The sequence below is a fragment of the Scyliorhinus canicula genome, chromosome 7, assembly GCF_902713615.1.
Source record: "Scyliorhinus canicula chromosome 7, sScyCan1.1, whole genome shotgun sequence".
Classification (NCBI taxonomy): domain Eukaryota; kingdom Metazoa; phylum Chordata; class Chondrichthyes; order Carcharhiniformes; family Scyliorhinidae; genus Scyliorhinus; species Scyliorhinus canicula.
In genome coordinates, this window is record NC_052152.1 from 22686997 (window position 1) to 22713998 (window position 27002).

General features: G+C 49.0%; 1 protein-coding gene across 3 annotated transcripts in view; it reads right to left on the reverse strand.

Moving 5' to 3' along the window:
* Positions 1–27002, reverse strand: part of LOC119968780 (bromodomain and WD repeat-containing protein 1-like) — a 232603-nt gene that overhangs the window by 45569 nt on the left and 160032 nt on the right. For all 3 annotated transcript variants that reach the window (XM_038801511.1, XM_038801510.1, XM_038801509.1), the window contains exons 30-32: positions 14359–14514; positions 14101–14221; positions 7673–7798 (exon numbers count right to left, since the gene is read on the reverse strand). In XM_038801511.1, the coding sequence (XP_038657439.1) occupies positions 7673–7798; positions 14101–14221; positions 14359–14514 (403 nt within the window). The remainder of the gene's footprint in view (positions 1–7672; positions 7799–14100; positions 14222–14358; positions 14515–27002) is intronic.

A 27002-nucleotide genomic window follows, 5' to 3' on the forward strand; every position in this document is an offset into this window, starting at 1 on the left:
TACCCAATCTTTCCGGATACTACTGGGCGGCGAACGCATCGATGGTGCGCAAGTGGGTGATGGAGGGGGAGGGGGCAGCTTGGAAACGTATGGAGAGGGCGTCCTGCGGCAATACAAGCCTGGGGGCGCTAGTAACGGCACCATGGCCGCTCCCCCCCACAAGGTATACCACGAGTCCGGTAGTGGCGGCCACCCTTAAAATCTGGGGGCAGTGGAGGCGACACAGGGGGGAAGTGGGGGGTCTGATGGCGGCGCCACTGAGAGGGAACCACAGATTTGTCCCGGGGAACACTGGCGGGGGATTCCAGAGCTGGCACAGGGCGGGCATCAGGCAACTGAGGGACATGTTCATAGAGGGGAGGTTTGCAAGCCTGGGAGAGCTGGAGGAGAAATTTGAGCTCCCCCCGGGGAACACGTTTAGATACCTGCAGGTGAAGGCATTTGCCAGACGACAGGTGGAAGGATTCCCCTTGCTTCCCGATGGAGGGGCGAGTGATAGGGTGCTGTCAGGGGCCTGGGTCGGAGAAGGGAAGGTCTCGGACATCTACAAAATAATGCAGGAGGTGGAGGAGGTACCGATAGAGGAGCTGAAAGACAAGTGGGAAGCGGAGCTGGGAGAGCAGATAGAAGATGGGACATGGGCGGATGCCCTAGAGAGGGTCAATTCGTCGTCGTCGTGCGCAAGGTTGGGCCTCATCCAATTTAAGGTGCTGCACAGAGCCCATATGACGGGGACTAGGATGAGTCGGTTCTTCGGGGGGGAGGACAGGTGTGTTAGGTGTTCGGGAAGCCCTGCGAACCATGTACATATGTTCTGGATGTGTCCGGCACTGGAAGAGTTCTGGGAGGGGGTGGCGGGGACGGTATCGAGAGTGGTGGGAACCAGGGTCAAACCAGGGTGGGGGCTAGCGATTTTTGGGGTTGGGGTGGAGCCAGGAGTACAGGAGGCAAGGGAGGCCGGAATATTGGCCTTTGCGTCCTTGGTAGCTCGGAGAAGGATCTTGATTCAGTGGAGGGACACAAGGCCACCAAGCGTTAACACCTGGTTAAACGACATGGCAAGCTTCATCCAATTGGAAAGAATCAAATTCGCCCTGAGAGGGTCGGTACAGGGGTTCTTCCGGCGGTGGCAGCCCTTCCTTGACTTTCTGGATCAGAGATACGAACCGGAGGCCGAAACAACAGCAACCCGGGGAGAAAAGGGGGGGGGGGGGGGATAGCAACGAAGGGAGCACGTCAGCGGGGGGGTCGCGGGCAAGGACTGCCCGAGGCCATCGGCAGAAAGGGAAAAACGGTTTGGTTGCTAGACTGATAGCGCGGAGGGGGTGGGGGGGTGCGCGCGGGGGAGGGCGTGGGGAGGTTTTTCCAGGGGGGACTTGTGGTGTTATAATTTAAAATGTAATAGGGGTAAATGTTTGTATCAAAAAATTTCAATAAAAATTATTTTAAAAAAAGAGAATGGTGAGAATGATCTGATGTTACATCGATGCTGGTGACATCAGTCATTTGTGGAGGATTTGATTCCTCATCTTTGCTTTCTTGATGCTCCTCTTCTGGAGTCAAATTCTTCTCGATTTCATTTGGCGCGGTCTCTCTGGATTCTTGGCGCTCCTCTTCTGGAGTCAAAATCTGCATGGTTTCTGTTGGCGTTGTCTCTCTGGATTCTTGGGTGGCCCGACTCTGTGCTTCTGTACAGACAAGCTGAGAACTGTCAGTCTCGCTGTGATCCTGTACGTCGAGTGTGATCACCTTGTCACTGTTTTCGCATGCAGTGGGTAGATGTACATTGTCTTCTTCTTGTTCATGTGAGCTTGGTAGACTTTCATATTCTGCTTGCGGTTGCTCAGATACGGCGGGTTGACCTTCATGGTCTGGTTCATGCATGGTGTTCGCCAGGGGTGTTTGCTTACTTCCCTTTTGGAGTCTTTCATCAGTCGCACTGTGGAGCCCGTCATCGCTCGCTCTGTGGAGTCTTTCTGTGCTCTGTGTGTGGCATCGTCTTCGTCTTGGGTATTGCTGTCATCCAATGTATCGACGATCTGCCATGGCATCATGGTGTTGGATTCATCTACCGTGAGTAGATTCGTGTTGAGCTTTGCGACCGTGTCGCTGATGCTGTGATCAGCATATCCAAATAACTCAGCCATGTCTGAGTAGTATTCTTTGAAAACCAAATCATCTTGGTTGGATTCTTCTACCACGAGTTGATTCGTGTTGAACTTTGCGACCGTGTCGCTGATGCGATTATTAGCATATCCGAATAAATCAGCCATGTCTGAGTAGTATTCTTTGAAAACCAAATCATCTTGGTTGGATTCATCTACCACGAGTTGATTCGTGTTGAACTTTGCGACCGTGTCGCTGATGCTGTGATCAGCATATCCAACTAACTCAGCCATGTCTGAGTAGTAATCTTCAAAAAACAAATCATCTTTTGTTGTTTCGGAATTCTTTTTGTTCTTTTCACTTTGGGTGGTGCAGACTGCTTTTTTCAGGGTGTTGTGCGAGTTGTTTTTAACTGCTGGTTTAAGTTCAGGCGTTTTTCTGTGTTCTGAGGCAAGAAAATATGGTTTTACCACTTTAAGTATCTTGTTTTCAATTTTCGGGCATTTCCCTTTTAAGTAGGCGTGGTCCGGATGCTCAGACGTCATGACGCTCGTGACGTCATACGTAGGAATGAATTGCGCATGCGCAAATCGGCCTTCCTTCACTGTGCGGTTTTGTGTCCATTGCGCATGCGCGTCTTGCGCATGCGCATAACGATCGACAACGCAAACTTTTTTACACTGCGCATGTGCGACTGGCGCATGCGCAGAACGATAAACGGATGGTTGGAACTGCGCATGCGCGGCTTCCGGTTCCTGCGCAGACGCTGTTTGTAGTTCTTTGTTTGCCCGAGACTGCAAAATGTGGTCGGACGCCATTTTATCGCTTATTTCAGCGTTTATTCTTTCTGAAAGTTGTAAGTTACCTTTTCTTTTCGATCTGGACTGGATTTCAGCGTTTTGGCTTTGTGAAAAATTCATGTTACTCCTTCTTTTTGATCTGTACTTTTCACTTGTGATTTGTTGTTCTTTTAGTGAATTTTTAAGTTTTGCATCACTCAGTCTCTGTGTAGTTTGGTCTCTGAGCATGCCTTGCTGTTCAAATTTCTTACAGTACTCTTCAAATTTGTTTAGTATTGTTTGTAAGCTGTTGCGGTCTTCATCTTTTGAGTATTTAAATCCATTATATACTTTCCTAGCTTCATGCCCTGCGATGAGCATTGCTATTTTAAGTTCGTCTGGGGCTGCTGCTACATCATTAGCTATGATATAAATATCGAACATTTGTTTAAACCTTTTCCAGACATTTCTTACATTGCCAATCGTGTCCAGCGGAGGTGGGTATCCATGCCACATCCTCCAATCACTCCAATCAGCGATGTCTTCCCAAGTCGAATGTCCAGTGAGAGATTTCCATGGCATTTTGTTCTTTCTGTATCTGCAGCTGAGTTGTCCTGTAGTAAGCGTCTGAGGCCAGTCCTGGTACCATGTGTTGTTCCTCGTGTCTTAATAAAGCTCGTAGTCTCAAATGTGGAGAAGATACTTTATTGTGAATTCGTTCTCTCTTCAGAGCTTAACTTACGGCTACCTCAAATGCTGCCTGCTTGTGTGTCTGTGTCCTGCTACGAGTCCTGCCTTCCGTGAAGTGTGTCCTCACTTCCTGTCCCAGTGTATTTATAGCTCTCCCGTGCTCCCTCTAGTGTTTGCTCAGTTGTATTGCATCTAGTCAAATCTACGATCACCACAAGTACCTTCGTGGGGAGGCGGTGGTTTACTGGTATTTTCGCTGGACTCCTTAATCAGATCCAGAATAATGCACTGGGGACCTGGGTTCAAATCCCACTACTGCAGATGGTGAAATTTGAATTCAATAAAAATCTGGAATTAACAGTTGAATGATGACCATGAAACCATTGTTGATTGTTGCAAAAATCCATCTGGTTCACTAATGTCCTTCAGGGAAGGAAACCTGCTGTCCCAAATAGGCTTAAAACTGCAATTAAGCTACTGTGAAAAGCCCCCAGTCACCACATTCTGGCGCCTGTTCGGGGACATTGGGAGAATGCAGAATGTCCAAATCACCCAATATCACGTCTTTCGGGGCTTGTGGGAGGAAACTGGAGTATCCGGAGGAAACCCACGCAGACACGGGGAGAACATGCAGACTCCACACAGTGACCCAAGCCGGGAATCAAAGCTGGGAACCGAACCCGTCCTTATCTGGTCTGGTCTACATTTGACTCCAGACCCACAGCAATGGGTAATTACCCTCAAGGTCAATTAGGGATGGGCACAGATGCACAGACTGTGACACCCACGTCCCATTAACAAAAAAAACGTGGTTAACTGTTGACTTTACAACTATCCCCCCAACAAAAGGATTTTTTTTGCACATCATCCTCACAGATGCTGTTCTGACCAAACATTGCAGATGCACTGAAAAGAACAAAGTAATATATTTCCTGCCCCCCCCCCCCCCCCCCCCCCCCCCCCACCCACTGTTTTAAAAAGAGGAACTGTTCTTGACTACATGCCAGGACGAGCAGTTGGCTTACAAGGGGTGGTCAATTCGTGCAGGCAACCACCGAAGATGAAGTTTGATTGATGGAGTAATCCCTACAGAACAGAAAGAGGCCATTCGGCCCATCGAGTCTGACCGACTCTTTGAAAGACCACCCTACCTGTGGCCTGGGCCCTGTCCCCTGACCTCGCCCTCGCCATCAGGGGCAATTTCGCATGTCCAATCCACTTAACCTGCACGTCTTTGGACTGTGGGAGGAAACCGGAGTACCTGGAGGAAACCCACGCAGACGCGAGGAGAATATCTGACAGTCACCAAGGTAGGAATCAAACCCGGGTCCCTGGCTCTGTGAGGCAGCAGTGCTAACCACTGTGCAACCGTGGATGGCAGATGGGAAGACAACATCAAAAGATGCATAAACAACCTGGAAGTTGCAAAGTCTGCATGGCCAGGGCAGCAAGGTGGCACAGTGGTTAGCATTAGGACTACGGCGCTGACGACCTGGGTTTGAATCCCGGGTCACTGTCCGTGTGGAGTTTTCACATTCACCCCGTGTGTGTGGGTTTCACTCCCACAACCCAAAAATGTGCTGGTTAGGTGAATTGGCCACGCTAAATTGCCCCTTAATTGGAAAAAGAAATAATTGGGTATTCTAAACTTAAAAAAAAGTCTGCATGGCCTTGTAGTGCTTGCGAGGAGCATTGATAAGGACTGAGACTTGTTCTGAGAATGTCTGAACCAGGTTTCAAAGGCTGGAATCAAGCTAGAAATTTGGCTTAAAGTGACACTGCTTCCAGGTCGCAGGGCTGCAGCTGTGGTGGAATAGTCAACCACTGAAGATGGTGGAGGAAGGGACACTGGAGTGACTGGCTGATGAGTCCATCCTTCTAAGGTTGCTCAGAAGACTTGGTAATGTATGCACCAATTTAGCTTCCTGTTGTGGAATAGATTAAGTCAGGGTTATGCATTTTGGAGAGCTGTCCTGGAACAGACCAATTTGGGGTTATTGTTTGCCGTTAAAAAAAAGGTCTTCTTTTAATATAATATAGCATTGATTAGTGTCATAAGGAGGCTTACATTAACACTGCAATGAAGTTACTGTGAAAATCCCCTAGTTGCCACACTCTGGCACCTGTTCGAGTGACTACATCCATTTCACCAAACAAGCACATCTTTCGGGACTTGTGGGAGGAAACCAGAGTATCCAGAGGAAACCAATGCAGACACGGGGAGAATGTGCAGACTCCGCAGAGACAGTGACCCAAGCCGGGAATCTTCTATGTAAAGTGTTTTCTCCTTTCAGTAAAGCGATCTTTCTTTTTAATACTTCCTTTTTTATATTATTATAATTGTCATATCATTCTTATTATCATTATACAGTAAGATTGTTATTTTAACACATTACTTGGCATTGTCACTCATTTCTGTTAGGTTCAGAGTACATCTCTGAATCTTAAATGAGCCTCCAAAGGGACTCTCACACTCCCTGAAAACTGGATCTCTCTGAACATGCTTGTTATGGTGGACTTTAAGGTTGACCAAGCACCATGAACACACTGGTGGCCAGAGGTTGGCAGATGCTGACTTGAGAAGAGCTGCCTTTGTAGAATCCTTGAGGTCTTCAGTGTTAATTTTCTTGTGGAATTGCTTCTGTTACTTCCATTATTTGGGGGCCAGGTTGATTGGATATGGCACTGATTTGTCCAACAGTCCGTGCCTGTTAGGGTGTGTGTAAAGTGGACATCGCCTTGCGTGTATAATGATGTAGTCAAGCAGGTGCCAATGATTGTCATAAAAGCCTACTGGTTTGCTAATATTCTTGAGGGAAAGGAACCTCACAGTCGTACCATGTCTGACCTACCTGTGTCTCGGTGTAGGGAGGGAATTCCAGAGCTTGGGGCCTGTGCAACTGAAGACATAGCATTCAATGGTGGAGCAATTATAATAGCTAAAACACAACAAAGCCACTGGAGCAAACGGAAGCCCAGCCAAAATTCTGAAACACAACAGAGATACACTCCTCACACGGCTGCAGAACCTCAAATTCCTCATCTGGGAGAGGACTGCATGCCAGAGTTCTTGAGAACATTGTGAACATGTTCAAAAGGGACGTGTACGATTATGAAAATGACAGAAGAGTTTCCCTTTTGCCTGCCATAGAGAAAGATAGTTCAAGGATTATCCTCAATCGTCTCCTCCAAGGGGCTGATGAGCTCTTTGCAGGGTCAGAGTGTAATTTTTGCCCATCAGGAGGCACCACAAATGACCAATGTGTAGCAATTTTTAAAAATTTATTCACGGGATGTGAGCGTTGCTGGCTGAGATAGCATTTATTGCCCATCCCTAATTGCCTTGAACTGCATGCCTTTCTGGGCCATTTAAGAGCGTGCCCACTGCTGTGGATCTGGAGTTACATGTAGGTCAGACCACGTCAGGAAGATGGGTTTTTTTCCTCTAGGGAAGTAAAATGCAAAGAACAGCACCAAAACACTGTAAATTACCTTTTCCAATTTCACAAAAGCCATTGACCGTCAACCACGAAGGTTTATGGCGTATCCCCCTCATATCTAGCTGCCCTCAGAAATTTGTCACTATCCTCTGCCTACTCTATGAAGATTTGCAAGGCACAATCCTCACCAGAACAACCACAGACCCTATTTCAGTGAAACGGAGGTCAAACAACAACGTGCAATAGACCCAACCATCTCTGCCAGCTTCCTCACTACAACCCTGCACAGCACCTCACTTCCAGTAACCTGCCCATAGGTGTGAAGATGATTTACAAAACAAATGGGGAACTGTTCAATCTAAGCCACCTTCAATCCAAAACCAAAACCACTTCAACATTAGTCGTTGAGCTGCAGTTTGTGCGAGTGTGCACACATATACCCTGCAGATAGTGCATTGGATCGATCAGCCATCTCAGAAAACGTCATACCAGAGTGGAAGCAGGCCATCCTTTGATCCAGAGAGACTGCCCCAAGCAGAAGATGACAATCTAGCTACTTCCATTAATTATTTTCTGGGGCTAGTTTGCAAGCTACTCCATCATTTAATTCAGTTTCTTGAACTTTATTCTTTTGAGGGGGAAAATGAGGTTACTCACTCAATGAACTTAAGAAGCAGATCAGTGATTCTCCTGGCCGATGTAACAATAGGACTATCTGGTTCGTTGAAGGTTCTTGCATTGTGCTCTATGTACCTCACCTCCCACACAAGTGCACTGATCCTCCTGCAAATTATAGCACAAGACATACAAATGACATTTTCAAAATCCTGGTATAAACATGCCGCAATGTAGTTTATTTGCACGATACCAATATATATTATAAAAATGTCAGGCTCAGAATTCTTCTTTACAAAATGCACAATACCAACACAGAGTTACTCCCATCCATCCCTGAACATTTCACATATGTGGTGAAGTGGAGATTTTCCATCAGCGGCAACCATTAATTAATTTGGATTAAATTATTTTATCACAGAACGTCTCACTGTTTCTTCTCGGCTAATAAACTACAGCCGGAATTCCCCAGTCATCAGGATTCACTTTTCCCGCTGACAGCGCATTCCTGCCTGTGGGTTTCGTAGCAGCATGGAGTGGTTTCAATGAGAACTCCCATTGACAAGCGGTGGGAGGATAGAATCCCGCCGGCAGCAAACTGTGAGACCGAGAAACATGCAGCTGGGGGACTGGAGAATCATGCCCCGTGTACAGAACAAAATTTTCTTCCTAATCGCACAACTAAACATGGCAAGTGAAATCATAATTGTAACCACATATTGGGGAATTCACAGCTCAGTATTTGTCAATTATAAATGATGGTCGGTAACAAATTAATAAAAAGTCAAAAAACACTCCAAAGTTGGTCCAGCAAAAAGCAAACCCCAAATAAACTTTTAAAACAACTTGCCAGCAGAGCTGCGAGGAACAGTTTATAGAATCACAGAAAATGCAGTGCAGAAGAGGCCCTTTCGCCTAGAGTCTATACCAACACATGAAAAATACCTGATCTACCTACCTAATCCCATTTGCCAGCACTTGGCCCACAGCCTTGAATGTTATGATGTGCAACGTGCTAATCCAGGTACTTTTTAAAAGGATGAGGCAACCCGCCTCTACCACCCTCCCGGCATTCCAGACCGTCACCACCCTCTGGGTAAAAAAGTTTTGAGTCACTGAAATATGAAATCTGTAAAGTCACTTTTTCTCCTCTTTCCCCAGACAATCTGGCAAAGACTGACAGAATTAATTGTGGGGATACTACATGTCAATCAAGACTGGGATTCCAATTTAAGACAAATTTACATCTTCCAGTTTGTTGTTTAGTTGTTGGGCTAACAAACAGGTTTAGACACACTAAATCATTTGCAGTCTTGACAGCAATTTAGTTTATCTTTTCAGTCTCCCTCCCCCTCCATGGTCACAACCATCCCCTATCCACACCTTCATGAACACAACCCCAACCCCAAAGAAAATGCAATACATATTGAGTATTACAAAGAATTGCCACTTCTTCTCCTCTATTATTCTCTTCTCATTGCGTGAAAGATACAATTTGGCACAAATGCACAGCCTCATCAGAATAGTCACCTGGAATGTCAGGGGAATTAACGGTATAGTGAAAAGATCTCCGTCCGCCTGAAATGTCTGAGAGCCGACATAGTCTTCTTCCAGGACACAACTGAGGGAGAAGGACCGACTGCAGATAAAAAAGAGCTGGGTGGGACAGACTTACCAATCGTGCTACGGGACGAGGACGGGCGGGGGTGGCCATACTGCTCAATAAGATAACAGCATTTACAGCGACGAGGACGGTTACGGACCAAGGGGGACGGTACACCATGGCTAGAGGTGTACTGGAAAGGGCACCAGTGGTCCTTGTAAATGTGTATGCTCCCAAGACTAACTGCGTACAGGACTCATGGACAGACAGATCCAACCCCAAGTCAGGGAAAAGATCCAACATGACAAAGGAATTGAACGCCTTCATGGAACAGATAGGGGCAGTGGGCCCATGGAGGTTCACACATCCAGGGGAGAAGTAGTTCTCGTACTTCTCCCAAGTACACAGGGTATATACCAGGATTTACTTTTCCACAGTTGGGAAAGTGGTGCTTCGAGGGATAGTGGCGGCAGACGACTTCGCAATTGCAATTTCTGACCATGCTCCACACTATGTGGATGTGAGTGGTGAAACGGGCTGGCTACAATGCCTCCCATGGAGGCTGGACATGGCCCTCCTTGCAGATGAGGCATTCTGCAAACCAATATCACAAGCTACGGACGGGTATATTATCAACAACCAAAATGGGGAGGCCTCACCCTCCACGTTTTGGGAGGCACTGAAGGCGGTGATAAGGGATTAAATTATCACGTACAAGGTGTGCAAAGATGGTAAGGAGGAGGCGGCTAAACAACACCTGGTCGACTCCATACTGGAAGGAGATCAGGGGTACATCCTCGGCCCCGACCATGGAACTACTGCCAGAGGGGGAAAAAAACTACAGGTGGACGTTGACATGCTCTCCACAGGGAAAGCAATGCACCAGCTCCGCCAGACACGTGGGATCTTTTACGGACACAGGGACAAAGCCAGCTGCCTGCTGGCTCACCAAATGAGAAAGCAGACAGGCACAAGGGAAATAGCTCAGGTGAAGACAGAAGCGGCAGGCTAGTCACAGCGCCTGAAAAGATCAACAAAGCCTTTGCAACCTTCGAACGAGGACTGTACACATAATAATAATAACAACCTTTATTATTGTCACAAGTAGGCTTACATTAACACTGCAATGAAGTTACTCCGCCACACTCTAGCGCCTGTTCGGGTACACCAAGGGAGAATTCAAAATGTCCAATTCACCTAACAAGCACGTCTTTCGTGACTTGTGGAAGGAAACTGGAGCACCCGGAGGAAACCCACGCAGACACGGAGAGAATATGCAGACTCCGCACAGGCAGTGACTCAAGCAGGAATCAAACCCGGGAACCTGGAGCTGTGAAGCAACAGTGCTAACCTCTTTGCTACCGTGCCGCCCACCCAAGCCACCGGAGGGGGACTTGAAGATGAAGCCGGCCCTCGATGACCTGGGCATGTCGGTCATGGGGGAAGATAAGAGACAGCGCCTTGAAGCACCATTAGAAATGGGGGACGTCATGGAGTGTCAACTCCATGCAAGCAGGGAAAGCGGTGGGGCCAGATGAATTTCCAGTGAACTTCTATAAAGAATTTGTGCCAGCACTGGCCACACATTTGCAGATGTTCGAAGACTCGCAACTGAGAGACACCCTGCCACAACAGTGGCACAGGCATCAATATCGCTGATACCCAAAAAGGACAAAGACCTTACGGAGTGCGTATCCTACAGTCCCATCTCACTACTTAACATTGACGCAAATATTCTGGCAAAGGTCCTGGCGAGGCGGCTGGAGAGCTGCATGCCAGCAGTAGTTGCGGAGGACCACATGGGCTTTGTCAAGGTAGCCAACATCGAACATCTGCTGAATGTGATAATGATCCCATCCGACTAACATCAGAAGTGATAATCTCCCTGGACACAGTAAAGTCCTTCAACAGAGTTGAATGGAAGTACCTCATGGAGGGACTGGAACGGTTTGGTTTGGGCCAGGGACTTCAGGCTGCACAGAGGAAGGGATGTTCGCCATTCCTACTGCTGTTTGCTCTGGCAATCAAGCCACCAGCGATAGTCATCAGAACGGCAAAGGTGTGGGGAGGTATCCAAAACTAGGGACAGAGAGCATGGAGTTTCACTCCACCAGGATTACCCGCTCCTCTACATCTCAAACCCCCGGACCAACATGGAATGGATAATGTAACTCATGAAGGAGATCGGCATCTTCTCAACTTACAAGCTTAACCTGAGCAAGAGCGAGATCTTCCCTGTGAACATGGGGGGGAATGGACAGAACCAAGGGTACTGCCATTTAAGCAAGCCCAGACCAAATTCCACGACCTGGGGATCCAAATAGCCCATGACTGGACACGGATCCAGAAACAGAACATGACGGGTTCGGTGGAGGAAGTCTTAAAGGACCTACAGAGGTGGGGCCCTCTCCCACACTCCCTCGCGGGGAGAATATAGACAATCAAAATGAACGTGACCCCCAGGTTCCTCCTCCCCTCCTGATCTAGACCACCCAAGGCCGTTTTCAACACAGTCGACAAACTAATCATGGTGTTTGTGTGGGGAGAGAAAAGAGTGAGAATCCAAAAGAAGGTCCTATAAAAGAGAAGAAATGTGGGAGGCCTGGCCCTTCAGAACCTACAGTTCTACCACTGGGTGGCCACCAGAGAGAGAGAGAGTAGGGAGTGGGTTAAGGGACCGGGAGCAGAGTGGGTGAAGATGGAAGGGAGTTCCTGCAGAGGGACATCCCCCGAGCCCTAGCCACAGCACCCCCCCCCCCCCCCCCCCCCCCCCCCCAGGCCAAATATGCAGAGAGCAGCCATGAGCCATGTCCAGGACGCAGCACCAAATGGGGGAACACTTTGGCCTAACCAAAATGTCACCATGGCCCCCATCTGCAATAACCGCAGGTTCACTTCCAACAATAATGGACGTCACCTTCAAAGGTTGAGGCAGGATGAGGAACTCTTGATGGCTGGGGACAGGTACACGGACAATAGACTAGCAGCCCTGGGGAAACTCATGGAGATTTTCCAGTTACTAAAACGAAACAACACGAGATATATGCAGACCAAAAATTCCTCCGCAAAGAAACAGTGACGTACCCCCAGCTACCAGAACACTTGTTAGCAGAAGAATTGCTGGACGTGGGTGACCTAGGGAAGGGAAACTGTGCAGACATGTGCTGGCGACTGTTGGAGTTGTCACACTCCCTTCCAACCCCCCCACCCCCCGGACGAGACAAGGAAAAAATGAGAGGAGGAACTAGAAGCACTGCACAGGGCGAACTTCACCTCCACTTGCGCAGGGCTGAGCCTAATGTAGCTAAAGATGGTGTACAGAATGCACCGAACCAGAACGCGAATGAGTGGGTTCTTTGGATTTCAATTTGCTTATTGTCACTTGTGCCAAGGTACAGGGAAAAGTATTTTTCTGCGTACAGCTTAAACAGATCATTTGAGGTGGAGGACAAATGTGAATGATGCCACGGAGGCCCGGCCAACCACACCTACATGTTCTGGACGTGCCCCAGACTTGTCGGGTGCTGGACAACCTTCTTTGAGGCCATGTCTAGTGTTCTTGGAGTGAGGGTGGAGTCATGCCCAAAAGTTGCGAGCTTTGGAGTATCAGATCTGTCAGAACTCTGCATGGGGAGGGGGGTCGGACTCCCTAGCCTTTGCCTCCCTGATCGCCTGCCAGGGTCTCCCACTCAGCTGGCAATTGGCAGCACCACCCAAGGCTGCAGACTGGCTGGAAGACCTGGCTTAATTTCGCAGGCTTAAGAAAATAAAATTTGCTATCCATGGGTCGGAAGGCGGCTTCCACATTCAGCAACTTGTTTCAAGACCTGTTCACAGCCAGAAACCAGCAGCGGGGGGCACAGGACAGAGAGGAAAAAGGGCAAAGGCACTCAAGTGTCAAGCAGGAGGGACAAAGCAGTAGGGGACTGGTCCAAGGACATGGTAAGGCCCAAACTAAACTGCAAATAGAAGCTTGTAAATACATGTTTTGGCCATATTGGGGAATGTAAAATATGTAACTACAACACTACAACTGTGGCTGTGAACCCCTCCATCCCTCCTAAATGGGTGGGGGTGTCACAGCCACAGATGTGGTGTTGCAGTGCAGATACCTGCTTGTGAATATAGGTGTGGTATTTTTTGAGCGGTTTTGTAATTTATAAATTGTTGGATATAAAATGAGTACTCAAAAAACATTTTTGAAAAAAGTGATCGCAGCATTTTCATGGTTGGGGGCAAAATCACTACAGAACCAAATTTTGCCCTTATCTGGTATCCACACTAGATACCAATCAGGCAGAGAAACCCGAGGGATTTTCCCATCATGTCAGGGCAGCGAGCAATACCAGATACTACAAGATTATAGTAAACAATACCCAGTAGAATCAACAGTCTGGCTTCTGGCCATAGCAAATATGGCAAACTGGTCTCTAATATTGTTGCAGGAGACCTTTGCATCAGTATTAATAACTGTTATTCATTGCTTTTGTTTAATGATCTTTTACTCACCAGCAAAAGAGAAGGCAATATTCATTAATCTAATATCAATTGTTTTAATTTGTGTGGGGGGGGGGGGGGGGGGGGGTAACATTAACCAATAAGAACATAAATCCGTGCTTTAATTTTTTTCACAAATAAATGCAAGAAATGTCAACATATTGCATATACTGATTTCTAAAAACTGGTTATGAAGATGTATATAATTGTTACTTTTTAAATACACGCCCCTATTTAAATTTTCATCCCCGAAAACCTTCTTGAAACATACTTATATTTACAATGAACAACCATATTATTAGTTACATGCAAGCTTTAAATATTCAACCATTGTAAAAAAAACATTGTATTATTTACAAAACACGCATACCTGTAAAATCTATTGACCAGCCGCATTCTGATGGTGCTGAGGTCTGTAAAGTAGGAAACCACCATACAATATACAGGATATGTCCGAAGATCCACAGGAGCATTAAAGGGTGCCGCTATATCTGTTAATAAAATAGCACATCCCGCTCAGGTTACTTTCAGTAGCAGTGAAGAATAGCAGTATCACGCTGGCATAAGCCACTGCATCAAGTATCAAATAGTTGTTAGCCCAGAAAACAAATGCAGTTAGTGAACCCACCTTGTATCAGAAGGTCATCAATGCCCCTTATAATACGTTCACATTCTTCATCACGTGATCTTTCACCCCACTCTCCCTCTTGAGGTTTATAGAGGAGAGCTTCTAACTCTTCCGAGGTCACAGGAACACCAGCACTTGGATCATCAGGATATTCAGCTACAATGTGAACAGTAACATAAAAAGGACACTTAAATAACCACTTATCAAATGGATGAAAATAAAGTCAATACGATAGTTATCAGAAACTTAGAGGATCAAATAAAGCAACTTTCACTGAGAAGTTGACCACAATTCAATTTTGAGCATGCGGTTATGGTTTGGATATTCGCCACACACTCGACCAATACTGCATTTGTGAACATAGCAAAGCAGTTATCGCAAGCAAAGCTCCATATCATGTGATCCAAAATGTATAATCTTGTTCATGGAGTGAATAGGTTTAGTGTGAAACAGAATGAACAAGCAACGTTTTGAGAAATATTTTATATTGGTATTCATTTATGATGCCTACACTGTCAATAAGCAGAAACACATATCATGGTTTCTAAAAATTCATTTATGGGATGCGGGGTCGCCGGTTAGGCCAGCATTTATTGTAAATACCTAATTGCCCTTCAGAAGTTGGTGGCGAGTTGCCTTCTTGGACCGCTGCAGTTCTTGAGGTGTAGACACACCCACTGTGCTGTTAGGGAGGGAGTTCCAGGATTTTGACCCAGCAACAGTGAAGGAACAGCGACATATTTCTAAGTCGGGGTGGTGAGTGACTTGGAAGGAAGCCTCCAGGTGCTGGGGTCCCCAAGTACCTGCTGCTCTTGTCCCTCTAGATGGTAATGGGTTTGAAAGGTACTGTCTAAGGAACCTTGATGCGTTACTGCAGCGCATCTTGTAGATGGTACACATGGCTCCCACTGTTAGTCAGTGGTGGAGGGTTTGAATGTTTGTGGAAGGAGGAACAATCAAGCGGGCTTTGTCCTGGATGGTGGTGTTGAGCCTCTGGAGTGTTCTTGCTTCTGCACTCATCCAGGCAAGTGGAGAGTATTCCATTACACTCCAGACTTGTGCCTTGTAAGTAGTAGACAGGCTTTTTGAGAGGAGGGTGTGTCAGGAGGTGTTTTACTTGCTGTACGATTTCTAGCCTTTGACTTGCCATGGCAGCCACAGCATTAAGATGACTGGTCCAGTTCAGTTTCTGATTAATGGTAACCCCCAGGATATTGATTGTGGAGGATTCAGCGATGGCAATGCCATTGAATGTCATGGGGCAATGGTTGGATCCTCTCGTTGGAGGTGGTCATTGTGGCACAAATATAAGTTGCCACTTTTCAACCCGAGCCTGGATATAGTCCAGGTCTTGCTGCATTTGATCCTGGACTGCTTCATTATCTGAGTCGTCGCGAATGGTGCTGAACATGGTGCAATCATCTGCAAACATTCCCATTTCTGACCTTATGATGGAAGGGAGGTCAGCGATGAAGCAGCTGAAGATGGTCGGGCCTAGGACACTACCCTGAGGAACTCCTGCAGTGATACCCTGGAGCATAGATGATTTGACCTCCAACCACCGCAACCATCTTCCTTTGTGCCTGGTGTGCCTCCAACCAGCAGAGAGTTTTTCCTGATTTCAGTTTAGCTAGGGCTCTTTGATGCCCAACTTGGTCAAATGCTGCCTTGATGTCAAGGGCAGTCACTTTCACCTCACCTCTGGCATTCAACTCTTTTATTCTTGTTTGAACCAAGACGGTAATGAGGTCAGGAGCCGAGTGACCCTGGCGGAATCCAAATTGAGCATACCTTGCTCTCCTGATGACTCCTTCCATCACTTTGCCAATGGAGAGTAGACTGATTGGGTGGTAATTGGAGGGGTTGGATTTGTCCTGTTTCTTGTGTACAGGACACACCTGGTCAATTTTCCACATTGCCAGGTAGATGTCAGTGTTGTAGCTGCACCAGAACAGCTTGGAGCACAAGTCTTCAGTACTATTGCCGGAATATTCTCAGGGCCCATTGCCTTTGCAGTATCCAGTGCCTTCAGCTGTTTCTTGATAGCACATGGAGTGAATCGTATTAGCTGAAGACTGACAACTGTGATGCTGGGGGTCTCCGGCGGTGACCGAGATAGATCATCCACTCGCCACTTCTGGCTGAAGATTGTTGCGCATGCCTCAGCCTTGTCTTTTGCACATATGTCCTGGGCTCCTCCATCACTGAGGATGGGTATAGTGGTGGAGCCTCCTCCTCCAGTGAGTTGTTTAATTGTCCACCACCATTCACGGCTGGATGTGGCAGGACTGCAGAGCTTAGATCTGATGCGTTCATTGCAGAATCGCTGAGCTCTGTCTATTACTTGCTGGTCATGCCGTTTGGCACACAAGTAGTCCGGTGTTGTAGCTTCATCAGGTTGACACCTCATTTTTCAGTGTGCCTGATGTTGCTCCTGGCATGCTCTCCTGTACTCTTCACTGAACCAGGGTTGATCCCCTGGCTTGATGGTAATGGTAGAGTGGGAGATATGTCGGGCCAGGAGGTTGCAGATTGAGGTTGAATACAATTCAGTGCCTCATGGATCCCCAGTCTGAAGTTGCTAGATCTGTTCGAAGTCTATCCCATTTAGTATGGTGGTAGTGCCACACAGCACAATGGAGGGTACCCTCAACGTGAAGACAGGACGGTGTCTCCATAAGGACTGTGCAGTGGTCACTTCTACCGATACTGTCATGGACAGATGTATCTGCAGCAGGCAGATTAGTGAGGGTGATGTCAAACATGTTTTTCCCTCTTGTTGGTTCCCTCACCACCTGCTGCAGTCCCAGTCAAGCAGCTATGTTCTTTAGGACCCGGCCAGCTTTGTCTGTGGTAGAACTACCAAGCCACTCTTGGTGATGGGACATTGAAGTCCCCCACCCAGAGCATATTCGGCACCCTTGCCACCCTCAGTACTTTCTCTAAGTGGCGTTCAACATGGAGGAGTACTGATTCATTAGCTGATGGTGGCCAGTACGTAGTAATCAGAAGGAGGTTTACTTGCCCACGTTTAACCGGAAACCATGCATCTTCATGGGGTGCAGAGTCCCAGGGCAACTTCCTCCAGACTGTATACCACTGTTCCGCCACCTCTGGTGGATCTGTCCTGCCGGTGAGACAGGACATAGCCAGGAATGGTGATGCTTGGGACATTGTCTGTAAAGTATGATTCAGTGAGAATGACTATGTCAGTCTGTTGTTCAAATAGTCTGAGAGACAGCTCTCCCAACGTTGGCACAGCCCCCAGATGTTAGGAAGGAGGACTTTGCAGGGGCAGCTTGAATACAACCAAGTGGCTTGCTAGGCCATTTCAGAGTCAACCACACTGCTGTGGATCTGGAATCATGCATAGGACAGACCAGGTAAGGATGGCAGATTTCCTCCCTAAAGGACATTAGTGAACCAGATGGGTTTTTACGAAAATCGACAATGGCTTCATGAATCATAGAATTTACAGTGCAAAAGGCGGCCATTCGGCCCATCGAGTCTGCACCAGCCCTTACAAAGAGAACCCTACTCAAGCCCACATATCTACTCTATCCCCTTAACCCTGTAATTCCCCACTTAACAGTTTTGGAAACGAAGGGCAATTCAGCATGGCCAATCCACCTAACCCGCACATCTTTGGACTGTGGGAGGAAATAGGAGCACCCAGAGGAAACCCAAGCAGACACGGGGAGAACATGCAGACTCCACACAGACAGTGACCCAGCCGGGAATCGAACCTGGGACCCTGGGAGCTGTGAAACAACTGTGCTAACCGCTGTGCTACCGTGCTGCCCATCATGACCGTGCTGGTCATCATTAGACTTTTAATTCTCAATATTTTATTTTAAATTCCAAACCCGGGTCCTCAGATCATTATCCTGGGTCTCTGGATTACTAGTCCAGTGACAATACCACTATGCCACTGCCACGGACATATACTTGAGACTAAGAGCTAGATTTGCAGAGTTGGGAAATCAAGACTCAGGTCAGGCCTCTTGATCTTACTGCCGAATTCAAACATTTTGGCTGGTCCATGGGCCTTAATCTGTAGTATGAGAGTTACAAATGTCGATGTAAGTGCTCTTGCAGGACAGAAAGTCTGCTCAAGTGTCATGACATGATTCTGTTTAAATCACCTACTCTTTAAACTAAAAACAAAAACAGGCTTAAGCTGTCAGTGAGTTACAAAAATATCTGCTGGAGAGCTTTTATTGGCAGACACGTGTAAGTGAAAATAAAACATCTGGCCATGCAGTTTTATTCCGTTAGCACAGTGGGCTAAACAGCTGTCTTGTAATGCAGAACAGTGCCAGCAGCGCGGGTTCAATTCCCGTACTGGCCTCCCCGAACAGGCACCGGAAGGTGGTGACTCGGGGATTTTCACAGTAACTTCATTGAAGCCTACTTGTGTCAATAAGCGATTATTATTAGTAAAAGAGTCGTTGTTGATATGTGTCATTGCGAATTATTTAGTTTCAAACGTTTCAGTATCATACATTGTGTATTTTATGTTTGCCCTATTATGTATTTTCTTTTTATGTACAGAATGATCTGAGCTGCACGCAGAACACTACTTTACACTATACTTTGGTACACGTGACAATAAAAAAATCCAATCGAAGCTCAGACTGACACTTTAATGAGGCTAAAGGATTATTGCCTTTGATATTATCAAAATAGAAATTTGTTTTTGAGACATTGAACACGAGGAAATTTATAACTTCACGTATGGAAACATCAAAATGTTATGGGTGAGCGTTATATTGATAGACCTTCATTGTTTTTGCTCTCCACACAGCTCTTGAAATCAAGTGGCTACTGGACACCTGTGGAGGTAGCATGGGGCAAGAGGAGTAAGGTGGAGCATGGAGAGCTGTGAGAGGATATGGGTGGAAGGCATGAATTGGCATGGAAGGGACATGGGCGTATGAGTTGGCATAGAGTGACCACAGGGGGTGGGTGGTGAGGATTAGATAGGAGTGGCCATTGGGGCCAGGTAGGAGGGGGTCAAAAGGTATGAGGGCTAGAAGGCATAACAGGCTCTAAAAAAAACTAGGACAAACTCCCAGGAAACTAAAGTGAGCCTTGGCACCCACCTGCCCAAGAACACTCTATGATCAAACCAGTCCATTCAGGTGGTGACATGGAGAACAGTCCCTGGTCCAACCTCTAACACAAGGACAAAAGAAATAAGGGCAGGAGTAGACCAAATGGCCTGTTCAGCCTGCTCTGATAGTCAATATGGTCATAGCTGATCTTGGTGTATTAAAGAAAGCGATAGGTCATTAAAACATTTTTAACAGCATCAATGGGTATGGAGAGAAAGCAGGAATATGGCACTGAGATCGAGGATCAGCCATGATCACATTGAATGGCGGAGCAGGCTCAAAAGGGCCTAGTCCTGCTCCTAGTTTCTATGTTTTAACGTATTTAGCCTCCCATCATAGGATAACCCTTTCACACCTCCAATGCATGGACATCTTTTCTTAAATGTAGAGGCCAAAACTGCACCCAGTATAGCAGATGTTGTTCAGCCAAAACCAAGTACAATCACAGCAACATTTCTTTATTCTTGTCTTCCAATCATCTTGCAATAAAGGCCAACATGCTATTTGCCTTCCTAATTGCCTGCTGGAGCTGTATGTTAACTTTGTATCAGCAGACCAATTCTCTTTGGACATTAACACTATATATATCACACCTTTAAAAAAAATATTCTTCTATCATTACAATCAAAGTGAATAACCTCACACTTGCCTACATTATATTCCACCTGCCAACTCACCTAACCTGTCCACATCTCTTTGTAACCTGTGTTCCCCACACCCCCGCCAGAGCTTACATCCCCACCTAACTTGGTATCATTCCCACCTAACTTGATATTAAATTTTGATTCTTACGCTCTTCAAAGTAATTAATAATATAAGTTGAAAATAGCTGAAGCCGACTTCCGGTGTGCACCATGGAGTGAGTCATCACACAGAGGCAGCTCCTGCCCAAGGTTACAGAAAAGAGCTCTTTTTTGGGCGGCACGGGTTGGAATTTCGATGAAAAGGCATAGGTGAATGGTCGAGGAGTACTTTGCCCCAGGAATAGTATGTTTCTTGGTTATCAGACCCTCAGAAACAGTGCAAGATTGGGCTGAAGCAGCAGCAGACAAAAGCCTCTGCAAGCATGCAGGTGGGGGAAGGGCCAGCTTAGAGGCCTCAAGCTGACTTGAGGGCCTTTATGAAAGCTGAATTCTAGCAGCAGAGGGAAGAACTGTGAAAAGATCTCACCAAGGCCATTGAAGAAGCAGGGACGGACTTCCAGTAGCGGTGATGCGGAGCTAAGCTGCACGTTCAGTGGCTCCCGCTATTTTCGGACTTTGGGGCTCTTTTAAGGGCTCGTAGTGGTGCTGTTTGGACTTTTCCTCTTGTGGGAACACTCCTTCTCAGATTCTCCACCGGTGGATGGCCTGGACTAGGAGTGGAGCGGTCAGAAAATCGGCTTTGGAAACTTCCGGTTGTGGCAATGCGGAGCTAAGCCGCACCGCAGCTCCCGCTACTCAAGGACTTTTGGGCCGATTTGAGGGCCCCAAACGGCGCTGTCTCGACGAATCCCGGTGGGGGAAGGTGTCTAGAGGAGCATTCCCCATAATTTATGGTGCTCACCCGGAGTGGGGCAAAGGAAAAAGCTGCAGCAGCTCCCCAAGAAAAGCGGGGGAAGGAGGACAAAATGGCAGCCGGCGGAACACCCGAGGACTGGTGGAAGTGGGCGCAGGAGCAGCAAGCCTCTCTTCTGCGCTGTTTTGCGGAGCTGAAGGCTGAGTTGCTGGGCTCCCTGAATGCGACTACCAACAAGCTGCTTGGGACCCAGGCGGCCCAGGAGGTGTCCAGTCGGGAGTTGCAGCAGCAGGCTGCTGAGCGGGAGGAGGCCGTGGTCCTCGTGGGGAAAGTGGAGTTGCACGAGGCACTTCACGAAAAGTGGCAAGACCGCTTGGAGGAGCTGGACGTTCGCACAAGGCAAAAGAATTTGAGGATCCTGGGCCTGGCGGAGGGGTCAGATCTCCCGTCGTATGTGACCACGATGTTGAGCTCGTTGATGGGAGCGGGGTCCTTCCATTTGCCCCTGGAGCTTGAGAGAGCTCACAGATTGCTGGCCAGGAGGCCTAAGGCAAATGAACCCCCGCGGGCGGTGCTGGTGCGGTTCCATCGATTTAGTGACCGGGAGTGTATGCTGCGCTGGGCCAAGAAAGAGAGGAGCAGCAAGTGGGAGAATTCGGTACTGCAAATCTACCAGGACTGGAGTGCGGAGGTGGCAAAGCGGCGGGCCGGGTTCAACCGGACGAAGGCGGTGCTGCATGCCAAGCAGGTCAGATTTGGAATGCTGCAGCCTGCGCGTCTGTGGGTGACATATAAGGACCGGCACCGCTACTTCAAGTCCCCGGAAGAGGCGTGGGCCTTTGTACAGGCGGAGAAGCTGGACTCGAACTAGGGTCTGGGGACACACTATGGCCATTGCTGTTTTCACTGTTGCTGTTCTTCAATTTTGACACGTGTTTTTTTTATGCTGGTTTTCTTTTTGCTCGGTTTCCGGGTGGGTTTGTCTGTTGGGTATGGGTGTGGGGTATGTGGGGAACGTTGGGGGTATGTGCTTTATATGTTCTCTTCTGTACGTGGCTGGGGGTTGGGGTGAAACTGGATTTTGGGGAGCTGTGTCAGAAGGGTGGGGTGCGGCAGTGTGAAAGCGCGGGCTTTCCTCTGGTTTTCCGCGCTGTGGGGCGGGGGGGTGGAGCTGGAGGTGGGGGCGTGGCCTCTACTGGTTTTCTTTCCCGCGCTGAAGCGGTGCCAAGGAGGTGTGGCAAGAGGAGGATGACCCTATGCTGGGAGGGGATGGGTTTTGGCGGGAGCTGCCGGGTCAGCAGAAGTCAGCTGACTCACGGAAGTACCATGGAGGGTGCGTCGCGGCTAGGAGGGGTCCTAGCCTGGGGGGGTGGGGGGGGATACCGGGTTGCTGCTGGAATGGCCAGGAAGGAGCTGGTGTGGGTCGGGGGGGTAGAGGAGAGGCGTTATCGCCATGGGGAACGGGTCAGGCGGGGCGAGCTGGCCTGGGGCGAGCAGTCGATAAGCTATGGCTAGCCGGCGGGGGAGAAGGGCGGGTTGCCCTCTGATCCGGCTGATTACCTGGAACGCGAGGGGGCTGAATGGGCCGGTTAAGAGAACTAGGGTATTTTCTCATCTGAAGGGGCTGAAGGCGGACGTGGCTATGCTCCAGGAGACCCACTTGAAGGTGGCGGACCAGGTTCGTCTGAGGAAGGGGTGGGTGGGGCAGGTTTTTCACTCGGGATTGGACGCAAAGAACCGGGGGGGTGGCGATCCTGGTGGGGAAGAGGGTGGCGTTCAAGCCGGCTGAGGTGGTGTCGGACAAGGAGGGCAGATATATTATGGTGAAGGGTAGGCTGCAGGGAGAGAAGGTGGTGCTGGTTAATTTATATGCCCCGAATTGGGATGATGCTGGCTTCAAGAGGCGCTTGTTGGGCCGCATTCCGGACCTGGAGGCAGGGGGCCTGGTCATGGAGGGAGACTTTAACACAGTGCTGGATCCCCCACTGGACCGGTCCAGTTCAAGGTAGGAGACCGGCGGCGGCCAAAGTGCTGAGGGGGTTTATGGACCAGATGGGAGGGGTGGATCCCTGGAGGTTTGGGAGGCCGAGAGCGCGGGAGTATTCCTTTTTCTCCCATGTCCATAGGGTCTATTCCCGAATAGATTTTTCGTCCTGAGCAGGGGATTGATCCCGAAGGTGCAGGATGCCGAGTATTCGGCCATAGCGATTTCAGACCATGCTCCGCACTGGGTTGATCTGGAGGTGGGGGAGGCGCGGGACCAGCGCCCGCTCTGGCGCCTGGATGTGGGGATGCTGGCTGATGAGGTGGTGTGTAGGAGGGTCCGGGGAAGTATTATGGGGTATCTTGATACCAACGACACGGGGGAGGTCCGGGTGGGGATGGTCTAGGAAGCTCTGAAAGCAGTGATCTGGGGGGAGCTGATCTCCATCCGGGCCCATAGGGAAAGGAGGGAGAGGAAGGAGAGGGAGAGACTGGTGGGGGAGCTCCTGGATGTGGACAGGAGATACGCGGAGGCACCGAAGGAGGTGTTGCTGGGGGAACGGCGTAGTTTGCAGCCAAATTTGACTTGTTGACCACCAGAAAGGCGGAGACACAGTGGAGGAGGGCGCGGTATACGAGTGTGGGGAGAAGGCGAGCAGGATGTTGGCGCATCAGCTCCGCAGGCGAGATGCGGCTAGGGTAATTGGTGGAGTGACGGATAGGGGTGGGAATGTAGTGCACAAGGGGACAGAAGTAAATGGGGTCTTTAGGGACTTCTACGAGGAACTGTACCAGTCGGAACCTCCGATGGGGAGAGGGGGGATGAAGAGCTTCATGAACAGGCTATGTTTCCCAAGGGTTCAAGAGGAGCTGGTAGAGGGGCTGGGGGCGCCGATAGAGTTGGAGGAGCTAGTCAGGGGGATTGGAAAAATGCAGTCAGGTAAGGCCCCGGGCCCGGATGGGTTCCCGGTGGAATTTTATAAAATGTATGCGGATCTGGTGGGCCCCCTGTTGGTGCGAGCCTTCAATGAGGCATGGGAGGGGGGGGGGGCTTTGCCCCCAACGATGTCGCGGGCACTGATCTCTCTGATCCTGAAGCGGGATAAGGACCCCTTGCAGTGTGGATCATGCAGGCCTATCTCGCTCCTCAATGTTGACGCTAAGTTGCTGGCGAAGATCCTGGCCACCAGGATAGAGGACTGTGTGCCAGGGGTGATACACGAGGATCAGACAGGATTTGTCAAGGGACGGCAGCTCAACACGAATGTGCGGAGACTGCTAAATGTTATTATGATGCCGGCAGTGGAGGGGGAGGCGGAGATAGTGGTGGCACTGGATGCGGAGAAAGCGTTTGATAGAGTTGAGTGGCGGTACCTGTGGGAGGTGCTGGAGCCGTTCGGATTCGGGGAGGGATTCATCAAATGGGTGCGGCTGCTCTACGTAGCCCCGATGGCAAGTGTAGTTACCAATGGAAGGAGATCGGAGTACTTTAGGCTCTACCGTGGGACCAGGCAGGGGTGCCCCCTGTCCCCCTTGCTCTTTGCACTGGCGGTTGAACCTTTGGCTATGGCGTTGAGGGAGTCAGGGAGATGGAGTGGTCTGGTGCGGGGTGGGGAGGAACATCGTGTATCGCTGTATGCGGACGACCCGCTGTTGTATGTGGCGGATCCAGAAGGGGGAATGCCGGGGGTGATGGAGCTGTTAGCAGAATTTGGGGGCTTCTCGGGCTATAAGTTAAATTTAGGCAAGAGTGAGGTATTTGTAGTACACCCGGGAGATCAGGAGGGGGGAATTGGGAGACTCCCATTTAAGAGGGCAGTGAAGAGTTTCAGATACCTGGGGGTGCAGGTGGCCAGGAGTTGGGGGACTCTCCATAAGCTTAATTTTACCAGGCTGGTGGAGCAGATGGAGGAGGAATTTAAAAGGTGGGACATGGTGCCGCTATCGTTGGCGGGTAGAGTGCAGTCCGTCAAAATGACGGTTCTCCCGAGGTTCTTGTTCCTTTTTCAGTGTTTCCCCATCTTTATCCCTAGGGCCTTTTTTAGAAGGGTGACTAGCAGCATCATGAGCTTTGTTTGGGCGCTTGGGACCCCGAGGGTGAAGAGGGTCTTCTTGGAGCGGGGTAGAGATGGGGGGGGGGGGGGGGGGGGGGGGGGGGGGCTGGCGTTACCCAATCTCTCGGGGTATTATTGGGCGGCCAATGTGTCGATGGTGCGCAAGTGGGTAATGGCGGGGGAGGGGGCAGCATGGAAACGGATGGAGAGGGCGTCCTGTGGAGATACAAGCCTGGGGGCCCTGGTAACGGCGCCTTGGCCGCTCCCTCCTACGGGGTATACCACGAGTCCGGTGGTGGCGGCTACCCTCAACATTTGGGGGCAGTGGAAGCGACATAGGGGAGAAGTGGGGGGCTCGATGGAGGCTCCGTTAAGGGGGAACCATAGGTTCGTCCCGGGGAACATTGATGGGGGATTTCAGGGTTGGCACAGAGCGGGCATCAGACAGCTGAGGGACCTGTTTATTGATGGGAGGTTTGCGAGCCTGGGGGAGTTGGAGGAGAAATTTGGGCTCCCCCCGGGAAACATGTTCAGGTATCTGCAGGTAAAGGCATTTGCTAGACGGCAGGTGAAGGGATTCCCTTCGCTTCCCGCGAGGGGGGTGAGTGACAGGGTGCTTTCGGGGGTCTGGGTCGGAGAGGGGAAGATATCTGATATCTACAAGGTTATGCAGGAGGCGTCAGTAGAGGAGCTGAAAGCTAAGTGGGAGGGGGAACTGGGGGAACAGATCGAAGACGGGACATGGGCTGATGCCCTGGAGAGGGTTAATTCTTCCTCCTCGTGTGCGCGGCTTAGCCTCATCCAATTCAAGGTGCTGCACCGGGCCCACATGACTGGGACAAGGATGAGTAGGTTCTTTGGGGGTGAAGATAGGTGTGTCAGGTGCTCGGGGAGTCCAACGAACCATGCCCATATGTTCTGGGCATGCCCGGCACTGGAGGAGTTCTGGAAGGGGGTGGCGAGGACGGTGTCGAGGGTGGTGGGATCCAGGGTCAAGCCAGGATGGGGACTCACGATTTTTGGGGTTGGGGTGGAGCCGGGAGTGCAGGAGGCGAAAGAGGCCGGTGTGCTGGCCTTTGCGTCCCTAGTAGCCCGGCGAAGGATCTTGCTACAATGGAAGGATGCGAGGCCCCCAAGAGTGGAGACCTGGATCAATGACATGGCGGGTTTCATTACGCTAGAGAAGGTCAAATTTGCCCTGAGAGGGTCGGTACAAGGGTTCTTTAGGCGGTGGCAACATTTCCTCGCCTTTCTGGCTCAACGATAGGGTACGGGGACAGCAGCAGCAGCAACCCGGGGGGGACGATGACTATGTTTGTTTGTTTAATTTTAATTTATTTTTAAGTTCTTTTGTTGTTCATTGGGGTTGGGGGGGTGGGGGGGATGTGATACATGCGTCGATACGATCTGGGGGGGTGTTACAGTTATTATGGGTTATTTTGTTGCATTTCATTGTTTGTCGTTATGTTTTATATTTTCTGTAAAAAATTCCAATAAAAATTATTTAAAAAAAAAAGAAAATAGCTGAAGCCCCAGCACTAATCCAGGCACTTCACTGTTCACTGCCTGCCAACATGAAAAAGTCTAATTTATGCCGACTCTGTTTTCTACCTGTTAGCCAATCCTCTATCCATGCTAAAATATTACCCCCAACTCCACAAGGCCTTACCTTGCCGAGTAACCTTTTGTGTGAAGCCTTATCAAAAACTTTTTGGTAATTCAGGTATTCTACATCTTCTGGCTCACCTTTATCTACCCTACGACCTACATCCTCAAAATACAGATTTGTCAAATCAGATTTACCTGTAATACAAGCATTTTGACTTGTTCTAATTATACCATGTTTTTTATGTGCATTGTTAAGACTCGCTTAATATTCCCAACAACTGATGTTAGGTTAACTGGCCTGTTGTTCACTATTTTCTCCCTCTCTCCTTTCCTGAAAAGTTGTCGAACATTTAGCAACTACCAATATCATGGGTCCATCTTCGAA